This window comes from Oryctolagus cuniculus, chromosome 9 (assembly GCF_051225735.1).
Source record: "Oryctolagus cuniculus isolate XC-2025 breed Fujian yellow rabbit chromosome 9, ASM5122573v1, whole genome shotgun sequence".
In the NCBI taxonomy this organism is placed as follows: Eukaryota; Metazoa; Chordata; class Mammalia; order Lagomorpha; family Leporidae; genus Oryctolagus; species Oryctolagus cuniculus.
This window is the reverse complement of record NC_142875.1, coordinates 42,924,184-42,944,698: the sequence shown is the minus strand read 5'-3', so window position 1 is coordinate 42,944,698 and position 20,515 is coordinate 42,924,184. Positions and strand designations below refer to the sequence as shown.

The following is a 20,515-nucleotide window of genomic DNA, read 5'->3' as shown; positions in this document are numbered from 1 at the left end:
GACAAACCCATGGTCAGTGTCTTATTGAAGCATCCCCACTAAGATATGGAACAAGACAAGGATGTTCACTCTCATTGTTGCAACTTAATATAGTCCTGGAAGTTTTAGCCAGACCCATTAGATAAGAAAAATAAATCAAAAGGATACTAATTGGACTGGAAGAAATCAAACTATACCTATTTGCAGATGGCATGATTCTAAATAAAGAGGATCCAAAAGATTCACTAAAGAGTCCATTGGAACTCATAAAAGAATTGGGTAAAGTGGCAGAATATAAACTCAACATAGAAAAATCAAAAGCTTTTGTATACACAAAAAATATCATGTCTGAAAAAGAACTTTTAAGATCATTCCCATTCACAATAGCTCCAAAAAGAATTAAATAACTTGTAATAAGTTTAACCAAGGATGTCAAAGATATCTATGATGAAAATTATAAAATACTAAAGAAAGAAATAGAAGACATTAAAAATGGAAAAAAATCTTCCATGGTCATAGATTGGAAAAATCAATATCATCAAAATGTCAATACTACCAAAAGAAATTTATAGATTCAATGTGATCCCAATCAAAATACCAATGACATTCTTTTCAGATTTAGAAAAAAAAATGCTAAAATACATATGGAAACATAAGAAACCCTGAATAGCTAAATCAATCTTATACAACAAAATTGAAGCCAGAGGCATCACAATACCTACAGGGAGGTTATAATCAAAACAGGCTGGTTTTGGCACAAAAACAGACTTGTAGACCAATAGAACAGAGTAGAAACTCCAGAGATCAATTTGCACATCTACAACCAACTTACCTTTGACAAATGGAGATAAAATCAATCCCTGGTGCAAGGATACTCTCTTTAAGAAATGATGCTTAGGAAACTGGATCTCCATATTTTAGAAATATGAAAATAGAGGAACCGCCACTGTGGTATAGCAGGTAAAGCTGCCAACTGCAGTGCTGGCATCCCATATGGGTGCCAGTTTTAGTCATGGCTACTCCACTTTTGATCCAGCTCTCTGCTATGTCTTGGGAACACAGTAGAAGATGGCCCAAGTGCTTAGGCCCCTACACCCACATGGGAGACCCAGAAGAAACTCCTGACTCCTGGGTTCGGCTAGGCACAGCTCCAGCCATTGTGGCCATCTGGGGAGTGAACCATCGGATGGAAGAACTTTCTCTCTCTCTGCCTCTCCTTCTCTCTCTGTGGAACTCAGACTTTCAAATAAATAAATAAATAAATAAATCTTTAAAAAAATAGACCCATACTTCACACCTTAAACAAAAATGTACTCAAAATGGATCGAAGATGTAAACCTACAACCTGATACCATCAAATTATTAGAGAACATTGGGGGAACACTGCAAGACATTGGTATAGGTAAAGACTTATTGGAAAAGATTCCAGACACATAGGTAAAAGCAGCCAAAATTGACAAGTGGGATTATATCAAGCTTAGAAACTTCTGCACTGCAAAAGAAACACTCACCAAAGTGAAGAACAACTCAGAGAATGGGAGAAAATATTTGCAAACTATGCAACTGATAAAGGGCTATCACCTAGAATCTATAAAGAGCTCAAAAAATTACATAACAAAACAAACCCAGTTAAGAAATGGGCAAAGGACTTGAATAAGCATTTTTCAAGAGAGGACATTCAAATGACCAACAGACACTTGTTAAAATCCTCAGGATCACTAACCATCAAGGAAATGCAAGTCAAAACCACAATGAGGTTTTACCTCACTGCAGTTAGATTGACTCTCATACAGAACTCAATAATCAACAAATGCTGATAAGGATGTGGGGAGAAAGGTACCCTAATTATCCATGTATTACTTTATTCATTGCAGACAATAATGGTCTTTTCAACATTTCTTCAGGTTACATGATTATAAAAGATTTACCAGGGCTGGCATTGTAGAGCCAGCTGAATTTCTAGCTGCTCCAATTCCTATCCATCTCCCCACTGATTTGTCTGGTAAAACAGCAGAAGATGCCTCAAGTACTTGATTCCCTGCCACCCACATGGCAGACTCAGATGATGGCCTGACCCAACCCCAGATGCTCAGCCATCTGGTGAAGAACCAGGGAATGGAAGATTTCTCTGTCTCTCTGTGTGTGTTGCATCTTTGTATGTGTGTGTGTGTGTGTGTGTGTGTATACTTCTCTCTGTAACTGTTTTTCAAATAAATCTTTAAAAAATTGACCATTTTTGTTATTCTCACTTAGTTCTGTTTGTTACTCTCTACTGTTTTTTAACTTTGATATCCAGATTTAAGCACCAGTCTCATAATGAAATCTAATAGAGCACAATAGGATGGCTTTCCACAATGGTTTTGGTGCAGTCTGTAAATTCATGCAGCCAGTATTTAAATCAATGTTTTAGAATTAGTTTCACACTTCTTCCCAAGGCTTGCTATCAGATTTTTTCAGTATTTTGCACATGAACCACTGCAAAGCTGGATCACATTCCCTGAATAGATTTTGGAATCATTTGCATAAAATCAATAGCTGAAGCCAAATAAGTGAATGAAATCTGTAAAGGAAAGCTATGAAATCATATAAATTGTAAGGAAACATAGACAGCAATTAAGGTCCTTTGAAGATGCAGTTTGTATCTAAAAAGTTTAGTAGGGGCCAGCAATGTGGCGTAATGGGTAAAGCTACTGCCTACAGAACTGATTTCCCATATGGGCCAGTTCAAGTCCTGGCTGCTCCATTTCTAATCCAGCTCTCTGCTATGGCTTGAGAAAGCAGTAGAAGATGGCCCAAGACCTTGGGAGACCAGGAAGAAACTCATGACTCCTGGCTTCGGATCAGCCTAGCTCTGGCCATTGCGCCATTTGGGGAGTGAACCAGCATATGGAAAACCTCTTTCTCTCTGCCTCTCCTTCTCTCTCTGTATAATTCTGACTTTCAAATAAATAAATAAAATTTAAAAAAAAATTCCCTCCAGCAGACACTGCTTAAAATAAATAAATAGTTTAGTAAGAAAGTCAAAAACTAAAAAAAAAAAAAGTTACTTATGTACTAAACAGTGAACCAAACAGTTGAAGCCAATAAAGAAGCTAATATGAGATGATTTGTTACTAAACCAGCCAAGAAGAAAAAGAAAATAAAACACATAGGTTAGCTTTAAAAGCATAGATTATAGAAATTAGGTGAGAACAGAAGCCTGATTAGACAAGGATCAGTGGCAAATATGTATGAGAAATGATAATATCAGATGCGAACCACTCAACGTGATAGAAACAGAGCTCTATGAAAATAATCAGTCAATAAATCTCCTTGACACAATTCTCAAAATTAAATAACAAAAAGCCCTTCAGAACATAGAGTGTGCTAACTAGAACCCTTCCATATTTATATTTTAAGTATATTTTCTTGTAGAATATGTACTGTAAGGCTCTAAAGAGAATATATCTTTGCTACTATCTGACAGATTGCAGAACAGTCCAAGCAGCTGCTAGGAAAGCATTTTTATTTACTAAATTAATAATTTCAAACTAGACCAGAAGGGACTAGTATCCCTCTGGATAGGGGCTCATATTGTTCCTTTGTTTAACTAAGACAGAAGCTCCTAATTGTCATGAAATGTGCCTAATTAAGTGACAGAATTTAAACTTTGGTATTTTGGTTGTTGAAGTATTTGTTTATATTGATTTTTTATGCTTCATATTATCTCAAAAGAACAACCATACCCTTTCATGGAATATTTCTAAAGAAGGATTTGTCAATCCAATTACATATCATATATCCACTTCCTTTCATTTTTATACTTTCATCTAATTTACTAATCTGCTTAAGAGATTAAAGAATGAAATGAAAATAATATTGAAACTGTTCAAGAATAGCAACTACTTTTAAGTGATTGATTTGTATTAGTGATTTCAAAACCATTAAATTTGATGATAGGAGTTTTAAAGTAAATAAAAACCATAAAACTTAAGACATATCTTATATCAATTATTTCTTTGAGCTGGAAAATAAAAGTTTTATAATAGTTCACTGCTGGCTTTTTAATAATAACATTCAACATATTAATAACATTAATAATACTAGAAAAAATGACTAACATATATATAGAGCTTATACCAAGAACTATATTTACTGATTTTAGAATAGTTACTTCTTGTACATGAAATATTATAGGTAACTGTTTCCTCTAGAATTAAAATAATGTAAAAAAGCCACACCATAAGGTCCATGCATTTAAAGTATACAATTCTAATGTCTTCTACAATCTTTATGGAGCTATTAAAGATACATACATATGCATATGGGAAGAAAATCAAAGAAAAATATATAATAGGCTTACTAAGTGATAGTCATTCAGTTTCAACTTTTGAATCATGAAAATGCTACAGAAAATTAAGCTTATAAAACACAGAACAATTGCATCACTTATATGAATATTTTCCTTTAATAAAGAAGCTCCCAGGATTTCTAGCATCTAACATTGATTATACAAATAAATGCTATGCAATATATAGTATAACTTTAAGATCATTTTCTCCACAAATCGCACAGTCCTATCCATGCCAAATACAACATGGTATGATGGAGGGATTGAAAGAAAAATTCAGAAAAATACAAAAAAAGTAGCAGCTATAGAAGTGGACATAACAAAATAAATCTGCTTCAAATAATTAAGAATTGAGGAACAAACATTTGACCTGGAGATTAAGACACCTGACTTCCATATTTGAGTTTCAGGGTTTGACTCCCAGTTTACTCCTGATTCCAGCTTCCCACCAGTGTAGACCCTGCAAGGCAGCAGCTAATGGAGCTGATAATCAGCTCCCTGCCACCCATGCATGAAACCTGTATTGATTTCCTGGCTTTTCACTCTGATACCAGGCCAGCTCTGGCCACAGTGGGCATTTGAAGTTGAGCCAGAGGATGAAGACTCTGCATCTGTCTGTTTCTTTCTCTCTCTGTCTTTCCATCTCTGCCTGCCTCTCAAGTGACACAAATTTGTAACTAGAGAAATGCTAAATATTTGAGGAGATAGACATACTTATCCTGAATAGGAATTACACAATGTTTACATGCATTGAATCATCACATTGTACCCCCAAATTATGTTGATTTTATTGTTGTTAAAAGGATAAAATCAATACAAATAAAAAATTAAATCCCATCAATATTAGTATCTGTATTGTCTGCAAGATATAAATAAGGACAAAAACAATAATGAAAATCTCTATGTATACTTTTTCACTTGAAATTATAAAATACTGTGAGGTATACTATATCTCATAATAAAAAGTATACTGTATATCTCTCATACTAAAATATTAAATTTTCTTACCATTGTGTAGCTGTGGGCCACCTTCATTAACTCAATGCATCCCTGAGCATCTGCAAATGCTCTGATTCCTAAACAGTTAGATGGGTGCAAAAGCTTCATGAGGAAGTGGCAGCACACTTCTACTACTTGAGGGAGCTGAAGAAGGCATGCTGCAGCCAGCAGATTTTCAATAGTGTCTTCCTTTAACTCCAAGCAACCTAAACATAAGTGAATTATGAAAACATCAAATAACATGTACCATTCTGTTCTTAAAGCATAAAAATTATCTGAACCTCAACTGATAATCAAAATAAGTATAATTCAATGTAAGGGAGTAATTGTTTTAACTACTTTACCTTTCTCACTTCAGGTAATGTTTACAATCACCCAGTACATATATGCAGTTTAAACTAAATTCAATACATATATACAGCTTTAACCACATTGTCTCTATACACTTTGGTGTAACTATAGTTCTTCATTGGGTTATGAAATAAAAAGAAGAGAAAAATAAGATTCAAATTATATGTCTTCAAACTTAAGAGAGCAGAAAAATCCATGTTTATGAAAAAAATCTATATTTGTAAATGAATGTGGAATACTTGTGTGCATTAATATATGTATATCAATTTATATATGCATGTTTATAGATTTAACTCTATATATAGTATTTTTATAGTTTTAGTATTTAACTCTCTTTACTCATGTTTACAATTTTCTGTAATATTTAATTACTTTTGGTCAATTATAGCTGTAATATTTTCTGTTCTGTTTTCTTATATTAATAAGATATGATATACAGTAATGAACAGGGATTTATAGGGGTATATTTATTTTCTTAATTTTTCCAGCAATTGCTGGCACTACTGATCTAATCAAAGACCACACATTCCATTTATGTTCCTATGATCTCTTTAAATCTAAAGTAGTTCTCAGGATTTGTTTTTTCATGCACGATATTTATATTGGTGAAGAAGTCAGGTGACTTGTTTTGTTGCATTCCTCAGTGTGGTCTTGCTACTATATTTACCCATTATTAGATTTGATAAAACCTTTTTGGCCATAGAGGTATTTTGCACTCGTAGTGCACCATCAGAAGCCTACGATGTCATTATGCTCCACTATTGGTGTTGCTAAGTTTGGTCCCTTGGTTAAAGCAGTATCTGCAGATTTCCTCATTTCAAAGAAACGCTTTCTTTCATAATTAATAAATAATCTCTTCAGTGAGGAATAGCTTTCCTAGCAAGCATGACATTTCACCCATAACTTAACATGTTTAATAGATAAAGTGTACTATATTTTATTTATGAGTTTCACTGAAAGAAGAAGATGCCAAAGGAATCTAGAGTGAGCTTCTAAGTGTAGCAGGAAATTTGGAGAATAAAAAAAGGAGCAGATAAATTAGGCACACTAAATTGAAAGGGACTGTGAGCAGAGTAAAACTAAGATACTTTTAAATATATATTAATATGCAGTTAAACTTAACATCTACATTTTAATTTCAGTATAAAATATGAATACTATGCCAATGATACAATTTAAAGTTGTTATTTAAAGTCACAAGATTTTAATGAACTTTCAAGGAGCCTGTTACTTAGATATTAAAAAGCACAAGAACACTGAAAATAATAATGGAGGACAGGAGACACTAAGCAGAGGAGACATTTATCTACAGAAACAGAATTCTTTGTGGTATTTATACCTCATAGTTTTGACAATATTGTAAGGGAGCCATAATGATTTGAGAGATTTTAAGAAAGCTTATATTAATGATAATTACTGACATACAGTTAGATGGATAATATGTAAGTATAATGATCTGTAGAAGATCAAAGATACTTGCTTTTAAAACAATTATTCAGTACAATTTCAAATAGTGGGTTAGCACTGAACCACATAAAAATTCAATCAGAATTTTAGCAGACCCTCTTCTAGTCTTTTATTTTAAAAATGGAAAAAAAATGAATGTTCACAGGTGATGTGGAATAATTTTTAAAAGTTACCTATTGGTATCTTTGGAAATAAATTTTGGAGTTATAATGATTATCTCAAAAAGTTTAAAATGTTCAATTAATTTCAACTTAAAATACGTCCAATGAATGTTTCCATTTGTAAATGCCAGAAAGGTGCAAGTGGGATATTAGCAAGAGTTGAGCTTGAATGCACATAAATTGAGCTACCTCATGCATGATATATTTCTTTGCATGTATAACCTGGCTATTTCTCTGACAGACTTAGATGGCAAAATACAAAAATCTTCTAAGTGTTTGACTTAAAACTTAACTTTAAATAAACATGAATACTGTTGAAGAATAAATAAATTCTACATATCCATTCTATTTTCAAGAGATAACATTGTTAAATAGATTCACTAAGAGGTAGGTATCCTAGAAATATTTAGCTTAGAAATACCTTTTAGCTGCTTGAAATGTAAGATAACTAAGGAACCTATGATTTTAGTGAAAGGAAACTCTTAGGATTTGTTTTTAAATAAAACAAATAGTTATCATCTCTCCTAACAAATCCAAAGCGAGACCATCTCCTGATTTAATTAAAGGGTCAACACATCTTCAAGTCACAGATGCATTCTCAAACCATATTCTCAATTACCCTCACAGCTGTTCCTGTTAACACCTGTGCTATATTATCATTTTTATCTATAAAATTTGTTATGTTGAACAAATTACCCCCAAAAGTATATTAGAAATATTTTACTAGACAAGTGCAAAAACTCTATATAAAACCAGAGTAAATTAAATATTATATATTTAACTACCATTAATTCTTTCTCTCTAATGAATAAGAGATATATAAGTTACTCTAGAAACTAAACTTCAAAATTGATGTTTTTATTAAATTATAAGGATTTACAGATAATATTAATACATATAAGAATTTACAGATATTTTAAACACATATAAATTTACAGAAAATTGCAAAGATTTTCCAGAAATTTCCCATATAATGTAGATATGGTTTCCACTGTTATTAACATCCAGATTTATCTTTTGGGTGGCATGGACCCAACTATTTGAGCTGTTACTGCTGTCTCTGAGAGTGCACATTAGCAGGAAGCTGGTATCAAGTGAGGAGTTGGGACTTGAATCCAGGCACTCTGATATGGGGCTCCCAAGCTGTGTCTTAGCCAATAGGACAAACGCCTGTCCTGACTTTGACAATTTTGAGGAGCATGAATCCATTATAAGTATAGTGTTACATGTGTGTTCAAATTATTTTTGAATATTTTTAAAACTCAAAGCAAATCTGAGTGTCAGATTTTAATACCAGAAAACATGTGGTTATGTTTGCTTTTATTTTATGAAAATTGATTATTCCTTTCCCTTTGTTTTGGTAACTGAGAAACTGACACAGATTGGTATTCCATTTCTAAGAAGAAAAACAATCAATGCACTGACTTATGGTGCAAATCATATCATGAATGATTTGATTTTAAGTTTGAATGGCATTTACTGGTATTTTATTTTCATTTTTGAGATTGATCTATCACAGGTATTGTAAAACCAAATTCAACCTGGTAATTTTTTTTATCTATACTACTTTAATCAGGAGTACAGAATGGGGATTAAAAAGGCTAAGTATAAGAGAATGTAACTTCTATTGGCAGATTTTAGCAATGGTAATCAGAAGCAAGTTCCCAAAGAACCAAACTGAATTGAATTGATCTGCAAAGCTTTTCCATCTTGAGGTGCTTAAATATTTTATGCACTGTCTCAGGGGTGTGCTGTAAAAAGGAAAAGTAGGTAGTTTTGATATTTTAGTATCAGATACTCTGTTGATTTGAAAATTCTATCATCTACCTGTTTGTGAGACCACCATTCCCACTTCCTTTTCACTCTAGGGCTTCTGTTTTGACCTTGTTTGTTTGCTTAACAGATCATTTTCTTTTGGGTTCTGTCTCGCTTCCCAATTATGCTTAATACATTATCTTCTTCTGTTTGTGCTTTCATCTGAGATCACCATTTACATTCTGCCTATATTCAATTTTTTCTTAAAAATCTTCATGTAAAAATTCTTCATATTATTTCTTAGTCCCAGTGAACTGGAAAAGAAATAGTTGCAAAATGTTGTTGCAGGATTATGTGGTATTGCTCCAAGGAGGGTGAAATTCTTTCCTAAAACACAAACCAGCATCATCCTACATCTTCTCTTCCCTCATATATTTTACTTTATTTAAGATAAATAAATGTAAGAAGGATAGTCTGTACCTAGGTCTTAAATTTGTTTTATTTACCTTAATTTGGCAAATAGAATAATGCTTTTTCAAAAAAATTTTAAAAATGTCTTGTAACATCATTTTTAGGTTAGTCTGATTTTCCAATTGTTCGCGAAATGCTCATTAGTCAGAAATGTTATTTACTTCCATCACTACTGTTTAGAATGTCTTTATTGATTTTTTTATTCTCTTTGTACTGCTAAACATTTCTTCAGAGAAGAAAAGATGGCATGAGACAAGTCAGACTCACGTGAATGCCTTTTGGCTGGGTTATGTTCTCTGGTTGAACAATGTAAGAGGAATGCAATACCATCTACAGTGTGCCAGAGAAGGAAATTCAAGTATATAGTCCAGAGGAATCAGCAATCAAGGCATTCATTCAGCATATCTTGTAGAGTACACCATCCACTTTTGGCTGAAATCTGTTTTTGTTTGTGTTTTATTGACTAGCACTGACCATCCATCATCCGAGAGAAACAAGACATTTAAAATTAAAGTGCTTAGCATTCTCATTACAAATTTTCTTTCCATATGAAGGGTAGGCAAATTTGTCAATGAAGATGGCAATTGGTCTTTTATGGAAGTATAAAGAATAGTTTAGTGAAAGGGTTCTTTGGCTTACTTTTAATTGTTTCAGTTGTTTTCCTCATGTAACACCTGCAAAAGTAAAATCTGTACCTAATTTTAATAGAAATATTAAGAAATAGTCAAAGCGTAAGCAAAATAGTATTTTTGAAGATGTGTTATCTTGGGGTGAGCATTTGGCCTAGTAGTTAAGATACTCCTTAAGACACCTGCATTCCATATTGGAGTACCTGAGTTTACATCTTGGCTGTGATTCCCAATTTCAGCTCATAAACCTGGTAGGTAGCTGGTAATAGCTCAAGTGGTTGGGTCCCTGTCACCTATTTCTGAGACCTGCATTGAGCTCCGGGCAGCCAGGCCCAGCCTTTGCCATTGTAGTCTGGGGAATGAACCAGCAACCAGCAGATGGGAGCATTCTTTCTCTTTGTTTTTCTGGCTGGCTAGTGCATCCTCTCTCTCGCTCACTCACTTGCTGTTGCTCTCTGTCTCTTTTTGGCCTCTCAAAAATAAAAAAGAGAGAAAAAGAAATGTTTAATGTTTTCTTTAGTAACACATAGGAAGCAATGCTTTTGTTTCCCCAAGTGTAAGATATTGTTATACTGTTGATATCATGGGGCACAGCTAAGATGTATGCAACAATACTCTAAAAATGTTAAATACTAAGCACAAATAACTTTTTAAAATATTTATTTATTTGAAATACAATGCCACAGAGAGGGAGAGGCAGGGGCAAAGGCAGAGAGAGAAGTCTTCCATCTATTGGTTCACTTCCCAAATGGCAACAATGGCCAGGGCTGGGCCAGACTGAAGCCAGGAGCTAGAGGCTTCTTCCAGATCTCCCACATGGGTGCAGAGGCCCAAGGGCTTTGGCCATCTTTTGCTGCTTTTCCAGGCCCTAGCAGAGAGCTGGATGGAAAATGGAGCAGCCAGGACTTGAACCAGCACCCACGTGGGAATCTGGAACTGCAGGAGGCAGCTTAACCTCTATGCTACGGGGCTAGCCCTGCATGTATAAGTTTTAAATAATTCTTAGTTAGATGAATATAACAAGAGTCAGTGTAGACTTAAAACCATGAAGTACAATATTATGAAACTCAAAGACTGAGGATGTGCTACTATTACGAATCTCAAAGACTAAGATAGTGCTACTATCTTAAAAAATCTGAATATTTTCTCTATTTTTTTCTCAAGTTGTTCATGATTTCATGTACGTGATTTTAAGTGTAAAAAATTATATTTGACAACAGTTCGTAGAAGACTAATTCTAAAGTCATGCTTTTCAATCATTGTGGCGATGACAAAAGCACATAGGAGCTATATCACCATTTATAGTAAGCAGACAGAATGTTCATTAACTCTTAGTAGAAATGTTGTTGAAATTATAACTAGAATATTGGACCATGGTTCCACTCTTGTGTATTTTTGTCAACCCATAAGTAAACATACGATTTTTGTATAACATATTAAGTACCCATCCCAGAATGTTTGTAAAATTCAAATATAATTAATGAATTGCAAAAATGATAGAAACATTTCAAATATATAAGGCAGAAAGTTTGTAAAGATATATGTACTATATATATGTACTATATAACATGTAATACTATATGTTATATACACACATATATGCTATATATGTATATATAACATATAACTTATATAGTACTATATGTTATATAGTACATATACCTTTGTACTCTAATACTATATGTTATATATATATGCACATATATATGTTATAGTGCTATGTTATATAGTACATATATGGTACATAGATATATGTATGTATACATATGTATACATGTATACATAGATATGTATATAGTACATATACAGTATATATCTATGTATAGTACATAGATATACAGTATATATCTATGTACTATATATAGTACTATATAACATATAGTACTATATGTTATATGTTATATATACACATATATAGTATATATGTGTGTGTATATGTGTATATATAGTATATAGTATATATGTATATATATAACATATAGTATTGTATGTTATATAGTACATATATATAGTACATTTATCTTTACAAACAGCCTTTTTATAATTTTGCAAAAATTACAGAAATGAATATTATGAACAATCTTCATAACTGAGTGCTGACTATGCTTATGAAATGCTAATCATTATGTTGAAAATTAATTTTATGAGTTCATTTATGCCTTAAAAATACCCTTCTCAAAGACTAATAGTTTTCCTTTCTTTCTGTTGAAGAATCTTAAAATTCCTTAAAGTTTGATAATTTGAACAAAATTCATAACTGCAAAGTAGGGGAGCCCAAAGGGTACTCAAATACTTAATGAGAAAAGAAATAGGCCATTGCCAATTTGAATAAATGCCCACCAATCAGAATAAACTCTAGGCTGCCCATAGCACAGTATATTCTATTTGAATATCAGTCCCACAAAAAGCAAAGGTCAATCCCCATATTTGAGGTTAAATCTACGCACTCCACAGTACTGCCTCTCAAGTAGAACATAGTAACATAGGCAGAAATTTTAGAATTGCACTGGAGGTGACATTAACTTCAGGGAGCCAATACAGTGGTATAGTGGGTTAAGCCTCCTCCTGCCATGCTTTCATCCCATATTGGCTGTTCCACTTCTGATCCAAATATTGGCTAATGTGCCTGGGAAAGCAACAGAAGATGGAACAAGTGCTTGTGCCCCTGGCACCCATGTGGGACACCTGGATGAAGTTCCTGACTCCTGGCTTCAGCCTGGCCCAGCCTTGGCCATTGTGGAAATTTGGAAGAGTGAGCCAGTGAATGGAAGATATTTCTCTCTCCTTTCAGTCTCTCCCTCTCTCTATGTGTAACTCTGTTTTTCAAATAAATGAATAAATATTTTAAAAAATTATCTTGAGAACACATAGTCAATCCATGTGATAAATGCTGAAGCATTCATCCTGAAAGTTACAAGGTGACAATTCTTCCCTTCTAGTACCCAAAGTACAGGATATGTTAGCAGTCACAATCCTGGAGGAAACAATAAAATAAAATTGAAACTTTTTTAAAGGAAGTAATGCTGATTACAAAATGGGATCTTGGAGATTTTTAGAAAGTAGATCTAGGACATATTGCAATAAAACCTAACTCTCACTCTACAGCTTGCAAACATCAATATTTATCATAGTTACTCATTTGCAGTCCCTCTGTTAAAGCACATAGAATAGAGCCAAAGTATTCTTCAGTAACAAAATAAAAAACACTGTAACTGTACAAAGCATACCTATTTTTGATTACATATTTTGATACAATAATTTCTTCCAAACTAAGTTTACACAAAATTTGTCGGTTTTGAATGTTTTCATGAGCATGTTAGTACACGTGCGCACACACACACACACACACACACACACACTCAGAGATTAATTGTTAAAATAATGGAACAGTAGAATCATAATGTCAAAACACATCTTATACCAGAGATTTTATTTTTATTATTCTCGCTTTCTTCTTATTTAATATATAGGCTGTTCCAATATCCTGGGAAAATTGCTTAAATCAGTACTTTTAAATAATGGGTGATAATATATAAAAACATTCTTTGAAGGCTCAGTTTCTTAAATTGAGAGTACAATTTCTCATCTAGTAAAAATCCTGTTTAAAACTAATATTGTGTTAATGTGCTTGCATAATTCATGCCACTTGAATTAGACCTGTATTAAAAATGAAAAAAATCATTTACTTTTAATGACAATAAAAAATTCTGAAGGGAGTTAAGATGGTAAAATTCATGCTGAATATATTGACGTATGCCTTTTAATATTAAAGCAGAACATTAAATATCTCAACTTCTGTGTTTATGTAAGTCATTCAAATATTTGGCAGTAAGCAGAAATGATCTTAACATTCCTTTAGCATGTACACAGACTCTGACAAACTATTTTTTTCTTTTTAACAAGGATGCTACCTCTTTAGCATGATTAAAGGTAAGCTATTTGGCAGTTTAATTTTCTACCCCTCTTCTAAATACCACTACTAGATGGGCAGCTTCCTTTATTTAAACCTTGTCCTTATCAGTTTTCTACAGGACCTGACACTTTGTTAGTAACCCTGCAATTCCATCTCCCATATTTGTTAGAACTCTATTACCTTACACATCAATGCACACAGTATATTTTCAAGCATGTCAGGATAGTAACGATTATGTAAGAGATAAGCACAGAAGAAATTTCTATCACTATGAAGGCAACATAAAAATGTAATGAATCTCAATGCATCGTTTTCAAAATATGATATTTCCTCCTTTCTTTTCACAATATGATCATCAACTTTTGCTTTACACTGAAATATAAGTGTGTGTGTGTGTATGTGTGTGTAAGCAAGAGGACTTAAAATAGTTCATGAACAGTGCACATTATGGAATAACTATTTATGAGCTTCAATGATATTTGCATTAAATAATCTTAATTTTTGAAGAAACTGTGTGTGTGTGAAATCAATATATTAACCCTCTTTTACACTATTCTCAAATAAGAAAATAGTAGCTATGAATATCAAAAGTATGTTTATGGGGCAGCGCTGAGGACCTGCAGGTTAAGCAGCTACACCAGGCAGCCACATCTAACATCTGACTGCTGGTTCATGCCCTGTTTAATATGCTTCTGATCCAAGTGCCTGCTGATGTTATCAGGGAGGCCGTGGGTGATGGCTCAGATATTTGAGTCCCTGCCACTACATGGGAGACCAGATTGGCATTCTTGCCTCCTGACTTCTGCTTGGTCCAGCCCCTGTTGCTGTTGCCATTGGCAGAGTTAGCTAGCATGTGGACAATGTCTGCTCGTTCTCACTTTCACTCACGCTCTATCATTGTGCCTTTCAAATGAAAAAATAAATATTATTAAACAGCATGTTTATACTGAAAGAAGATAACTGAAGATAGTTACTTTAAGTTTTATATTTGAAAGTTCTTAAAGGTGAGGAATATCTGTAATTGAAAACACTGTATTTCAAAGCCCAGGGTAGGGCATTAGCAGATGGTAGACTCATAGTAAAACATGAGAGTTCTTCACGCATTCAAAAGGACCATCGGGCAGTAATATGCCTAAATGCTCAGGCAGCACTGCTAACTGAGGGAACAAACCATATATGTAGAAGTGTACAATAAACTATTTGAGAACAAGGCTATCCTGAGTCATTCCAACAAACTCCTGTATTAACTGATACTCTACAGAAAAGCAGTAATATTGCAGAGAAAATACCATTCTATTTATCTCATGATGATTTTTGCTAATCCATTTTTGAGATATCACAAGTATAATACTCAATTTTATATTGTTGTTTTTTACATCTATTCTGTATGCGCAAATCGCCATCTGTAAAATGTATAACATTCAGTATGGAACATCTTTTTATTTTTAAAATTTTTTATTTATAAAAAAGGAACAAATTTCAAGCATTCCGTATATACAGTTTTAAGAACAGTTTTAAGAACTTTCCACCATACCCTTCCTCCCTCCCTCACTCTCATTCTTCCTCCTTCTTCATTTCTTATTTTCCTTGAATTTTTCAATGAAATATTTTCAATGAAACATTTTCAATTTATTTTATAATCACAAGATTAACTGTCAACAAAATAAAAATTCAACAAGTAAGTAGAAAAACCACTATTCCTCAGGAGTATTGACAAGGGCTATAAGTAATATTCAAATTTCAAAATATAAATTTCACTCATTTTTATACTCTGTATATTAGTTACCACAAGTCATGGTGGAGTATCTAAAATTTAGGCATCTGAATTTTCCAAGTGGTTTCAAAAATTAGCGATACAAAAGCATAAAGCCCAACTATAATTTTCTTCTCTGACTCCGTGCTCCTGAGGATGTTCCATGGAATAACTCCAGAGTAGTTTTGTCTTTGCTTAATCAAAGGTATCACTGCCGACTAAATAACATTCTATGTCGTTTTTTTCTAAGTGAGTCGAACTATAGAATAGAAGCTCCATTACATACAGCAAAATATTTGCATAAAAGCTGTTTCAAATTCCAATTGACACTACCCAACTGAGAATGACATGAAGTGGATAGAATTTCAGTGATTTGCTTTTGGTAAGAAAGAAGAAGAATGGGAGAGGGAGGACAAAAGGGAGACAGAAGAGGAGGAAGAAGAGGAAGGTGAGGGCAAGGAGGAGGGGGAGGGGGAAGGAGAGCAGGAGGAGAAGAAGGAGAAGGAGGAAGGGGGGAGGTGGAAGGGGAGGAGGAGAAGGAGAAGCAGGGGGAGGGGGAGGGAGAGAGGGAGGAGGAGGAGAAGGAGGGGAAAAGGGAGGGGTAAGGGGGGGAGAGGAGGAGGAGGAGAGGAGGAGATTAAAGAAGAAGAAAAGAAGAAGCAGAAAAAGAACAAATAGCTTTTCTTTTATACCTTATTCTAAATATTCTGTGGATATAAAATTTGTTTAAAGGATTATTGAGTTTTAAGCCCTATCCTACCAATTACAATTTATATTCTCACAATATTCAGTGGGGCTGCCTTCATGAAATAAGTTGTTAAGTACCATTTATGGTTTGATTTTGAAAAAATTTAAATAAAAACTTACAATTACATATTTCCTGTATTACAACTGACAATCCAATTAAAAATTTTAAGGGGCCAATTGTAAAAGGTTTTTGCTTTGGACTGTGAATGGCTAAGATTACAAGCTAATTTTCTAGTGAAAAATTATGAAGTAACCCAGTGGAAATTTTTGCATGAAGAAATTTTACAACTGGATACATAGGTAGTTAAGAATTAGAAAAGTGATATGAGCCTCAAATTAGGATACACAATTATACTAACACCATCATATATTTTAATTTCCTTTAAATTTCAGATATATTATAATGTGTGAAAAATTGATCTTATGTTGATTTTTAACTTAAGTACAGAAGTAATTGCAATAGGTAGTCATCATATTTTCATAATTAGGTCATTATCCTGCATATTTTCAAGAATATGTCTTTAATTTTGTCAACATAAAGACCCTAGTGGTTTTCTTTACTCTGTGTTACATTTTGCTAGATATTAAGCTTTTCTTCATTATATATTTCTCTTACAAAATAAAACCTATTTACTATGCCTTTTGAGCTACTATTGCACTCACCCCTTGGTATTCACATCAGTCTTCCTGGTAACCATAAAAAAATTCAAAAAAGTGTAAATAATTGCTTTAGTTCATACTGAAACTCACTTAAACCTCTTAATTCCTTCTCACTTCATTTGCTGAATGAGGTTAAAAAAAAAAAGTAAATTCAGCTGGTATATCCCATGTCTTACTAACCACAAATTTTTAATATATGAAATTCTAAAATTTTTAAAAGACCCTTCTTTCTTCCAACAATGATGAAATTGTGTATTTCCTGAAGCTACACTTGGTACTACACTTGATCTTAGCCAAAAGGCCAAGAAGCGATAATCCCTGAAGCTTACTCCACTCAAAAAGGCATTTCAGTGTTCTTTGCCCTATTATCCTTTCCTTAATTTCTAAATGTCAATCAAATATATTAGCTACATATTTCTTTCAAATCTTATGAACTTTCCAGAGATCATGGAAATGTTTTTGTTAAAGTCACTTTAAAAAACTCTGATCCATCTCTGTTGAACACATTGCTTTTAGAGCTAAAAGTTAACTATAAATTTTTGACAGTTGATTCTTGTGAGATTCTTCCAAGCCACTCAACCTTAAAATTTAAGAAAATATTCTGAAATTGCTGACCCTTTAAATGTATTCTTGTTCATTCATTTTTCTCTCCTTTCTGGGATGCATTTATTTTTAGACTTTTTTTTCAAATCGCAGTTAGCTGGCTAGCTCAACAGTCCTAGACACATAGACTGCCGCCTTTCTTCCTTTTCTCAGAAACTGTAAACTTTTCTCTACAATTGTTGGAATTTTTAAATTGTATGTAGCAAGAAACAAGGTACATATTATGTATGGTGCCTGCAAATCCCCCAGTAACACCACATAAATTATTTGCTCATCTAGCACATGGCTGTTAACTCACAATTGGAATTTATATCTCACTTGGAAGACAGGGGTATTGGTGCAAAGGCCAAATCGGCAGGGCACCTGAAAGGCAGCATTTTGTTCCATCTACCTTCCACAAAGCAGAGCCAAATATGGGTCATTACAGTCGGCAGGGAGCCTTGAAACACCTTCTAACTTTGTGCAGTAGGATGCTGAGAGTCTTTTGACCTAGTTTTGTACATAAGAAATGCAAGGCTGTGGGCCATGGTGACTGGAAGTGATAGATCTATGTATTTCCGTTATTGCAAAGATCCTAAAAAGTGTTAGCTTTGTGATTTTTCTCATTCCAGAAAACAAAAATGTGATGTTTTTCTCTATATATATTTCTGTTTTTGCAAACTGAAATTGAACTGAGATTGTCCTAATATTCTCCTCAGTTTTACTACTCTAGTTAGGTTTCTTCCTAAGTCTCTACCACTGTTCTCTTAGCATTCACTTTAGGAAACTTTGAATCATAATTTTTTTTCTCTCTTTTGAATATGGAAAGCTATTTAAAAGCCTTTTGCACAGGCCAGGCATTTGGTTCAGTGCTTAATATGCTGCTTGGCAGGGGGAGGGGTAGCACTGTAGTGCAGAGGGTTAAAGCCCCCGCCTGCAATGCCTGCATCTCATATGGGTGCCAGTTCAAGTACCAGCTGCTCTATTTGCAATCCAGTTCCCTACTAATGCACCTGAGAAAGCAGCAGAGATTGGCCCAGTTATTGGGCCCTTTCACCCATGTGGGAGACCCAGAAGAAGCTCCTGACACCTGGCTTCAGATTGGCGCAACTCCAGCCATTGTGGTCACTTGATGAATGAAATCAGCAGACAGAAGACGTCTCTCTCTCTCTGTTTCCACCTCTCTCTGTAACTCTTTCAGATAAATAAAATAAATCTTCTTAAAAAAATAAAAGATACTTCTTGGGGTACCCAAATCCCATAGTTCGAGTCCTGACTTGCTTCTAATCCAGCTTCTTGGTAAGGAACACCAGGGGAGGCAGCAGGGGACGACTCAAGTATGTGAATCCCTGCCACACATGGGAGAGACTCATTCTGTGTTATGGGACCTTGGTTTCCACCTGGAAAAGTCTTTGACTCTGAAGACACTTGGGGAGTGAACCAGAAGATGGACAATTTTTGCCTCTTTATCCCTGTCTCTACCTTCTGGGTAAAGTGAAAATAAGTAAATTAATTTTTTTTAAAAAATAGGGCATCTTGTCACTTTTACAATTCAATACTGTTTTTCACAAAGGTCTGAAAACCATATCTTTCATATAAAGACAATTTCTTATTTAATTTTTACTTGGAAGACAGAGAGATAAAAAGAGAGAGAGAGCGAGAGCGAGAGCGAGAGAGAGAGAGAGAGAGAGAGAGAAGGAATTTTCCATCCATCTAGTTCATTTCTCCAATGCTCCCAATTGCTGGGGCTGGACCAGGCCAAACCCATGAGAGCTTAGAACTTAGTCTGGTTCTCTGACCTGAGTCACAATAACCCGGTAGTTGAGCCATCATCTTTTGCCTCCTAGGATGTGCATTAGCAGGAAGCTAGACTCTGAAATGGAATCAGGATTCAAATCTAGACACTTTGATATGGGATGCAGGTGACTCAAGCAGTATCTAATCACTATACATTGGGCCTAGTGTTGTGGTTCAGCAAGTTAAGCTGCCTGAGATGCTGGCATCCCATATGAGTACCAGTTCAGGTCCCAGCTACTCCACTTCTAATCCATACTAATGCACCTGAGAAAGCAATGAAGATGGCCCAAGTACATGACTCCTGCCGCCCGTGTGGGAGACGACCTGGATAAAATTCCTGGATGCTGGCTTCGGCCTGGCCCAGCGCTGGCTGTTATAGCGATATGAGAAGCGAATCAGTAGATGGACGATCTCTCTTTGTGTCTCTCCCATTCTCTCTGTAATTCTTTCAAATAAATAAATAAACATTTGAAAAATGTAAGCATCAAGAAGAGAACTCCTCTCTCTTCCCAATCATGTGAGAGGACAAGAGCCTAACTTAACGTGACACATTCCCCCTAGTTGGAAAACTACCCTGATCACAAAGATATGAGAAAGTTTACTTTCCCTTTGGTATTGTCAATTAGCGTCCATCCATCCAAAGCTTAAAAATTCTCCCATCATTTGTTTCAGAATATGAAGTTCAGGTTTCTTGTATGTCCCCCATTACAATAGCCTTGAATACAGACTTGCTTACCTGCCTAACCCTGTCTAGTTCAACTTTTGCTTTATCAAAATGTTATTTAAAAGTTATTGATGTTAAGAAAAGTTTATATCTTTCCATCACATGGCTGCTTTGAAATTGAGCACTCAGAATGTGTGTATCCTCTACCCTCTTGATACGCATCACACAGATGCTTCATTTACTTAATATTTTAGTAA

At 34.3% G+C, this 20,515-nt stretch overlaps 1 protein-coding gene and 1 pseudogene across 1 annotated transcript in view; both read right to left on the bottom strand.

The window, feature by feature from the left end:
• The window catches only part of KLHL1 (kelch like family member 1), a 415,159-nt gene that overhangs the window by 240,740 nt on the left and 153,904 nt on the right, over positions 1-20,515 (bottom strand). The window contains exon 4 of the mRNA XM_002712985.6: positions 5,318-5,514. Within this exon, the coding sequence (XP_002713031.1) occupies positions 5,318-5,514 (197 nt within the window). The remainder of the gene's footprint in view (positions 1-5,317; positions 5,515-20,515) is intronic.
• On the bottom strand, positions 17,392-17,528 carry LOC127492251 (U2 spliceosomal RNA; annotated as a pseudogene).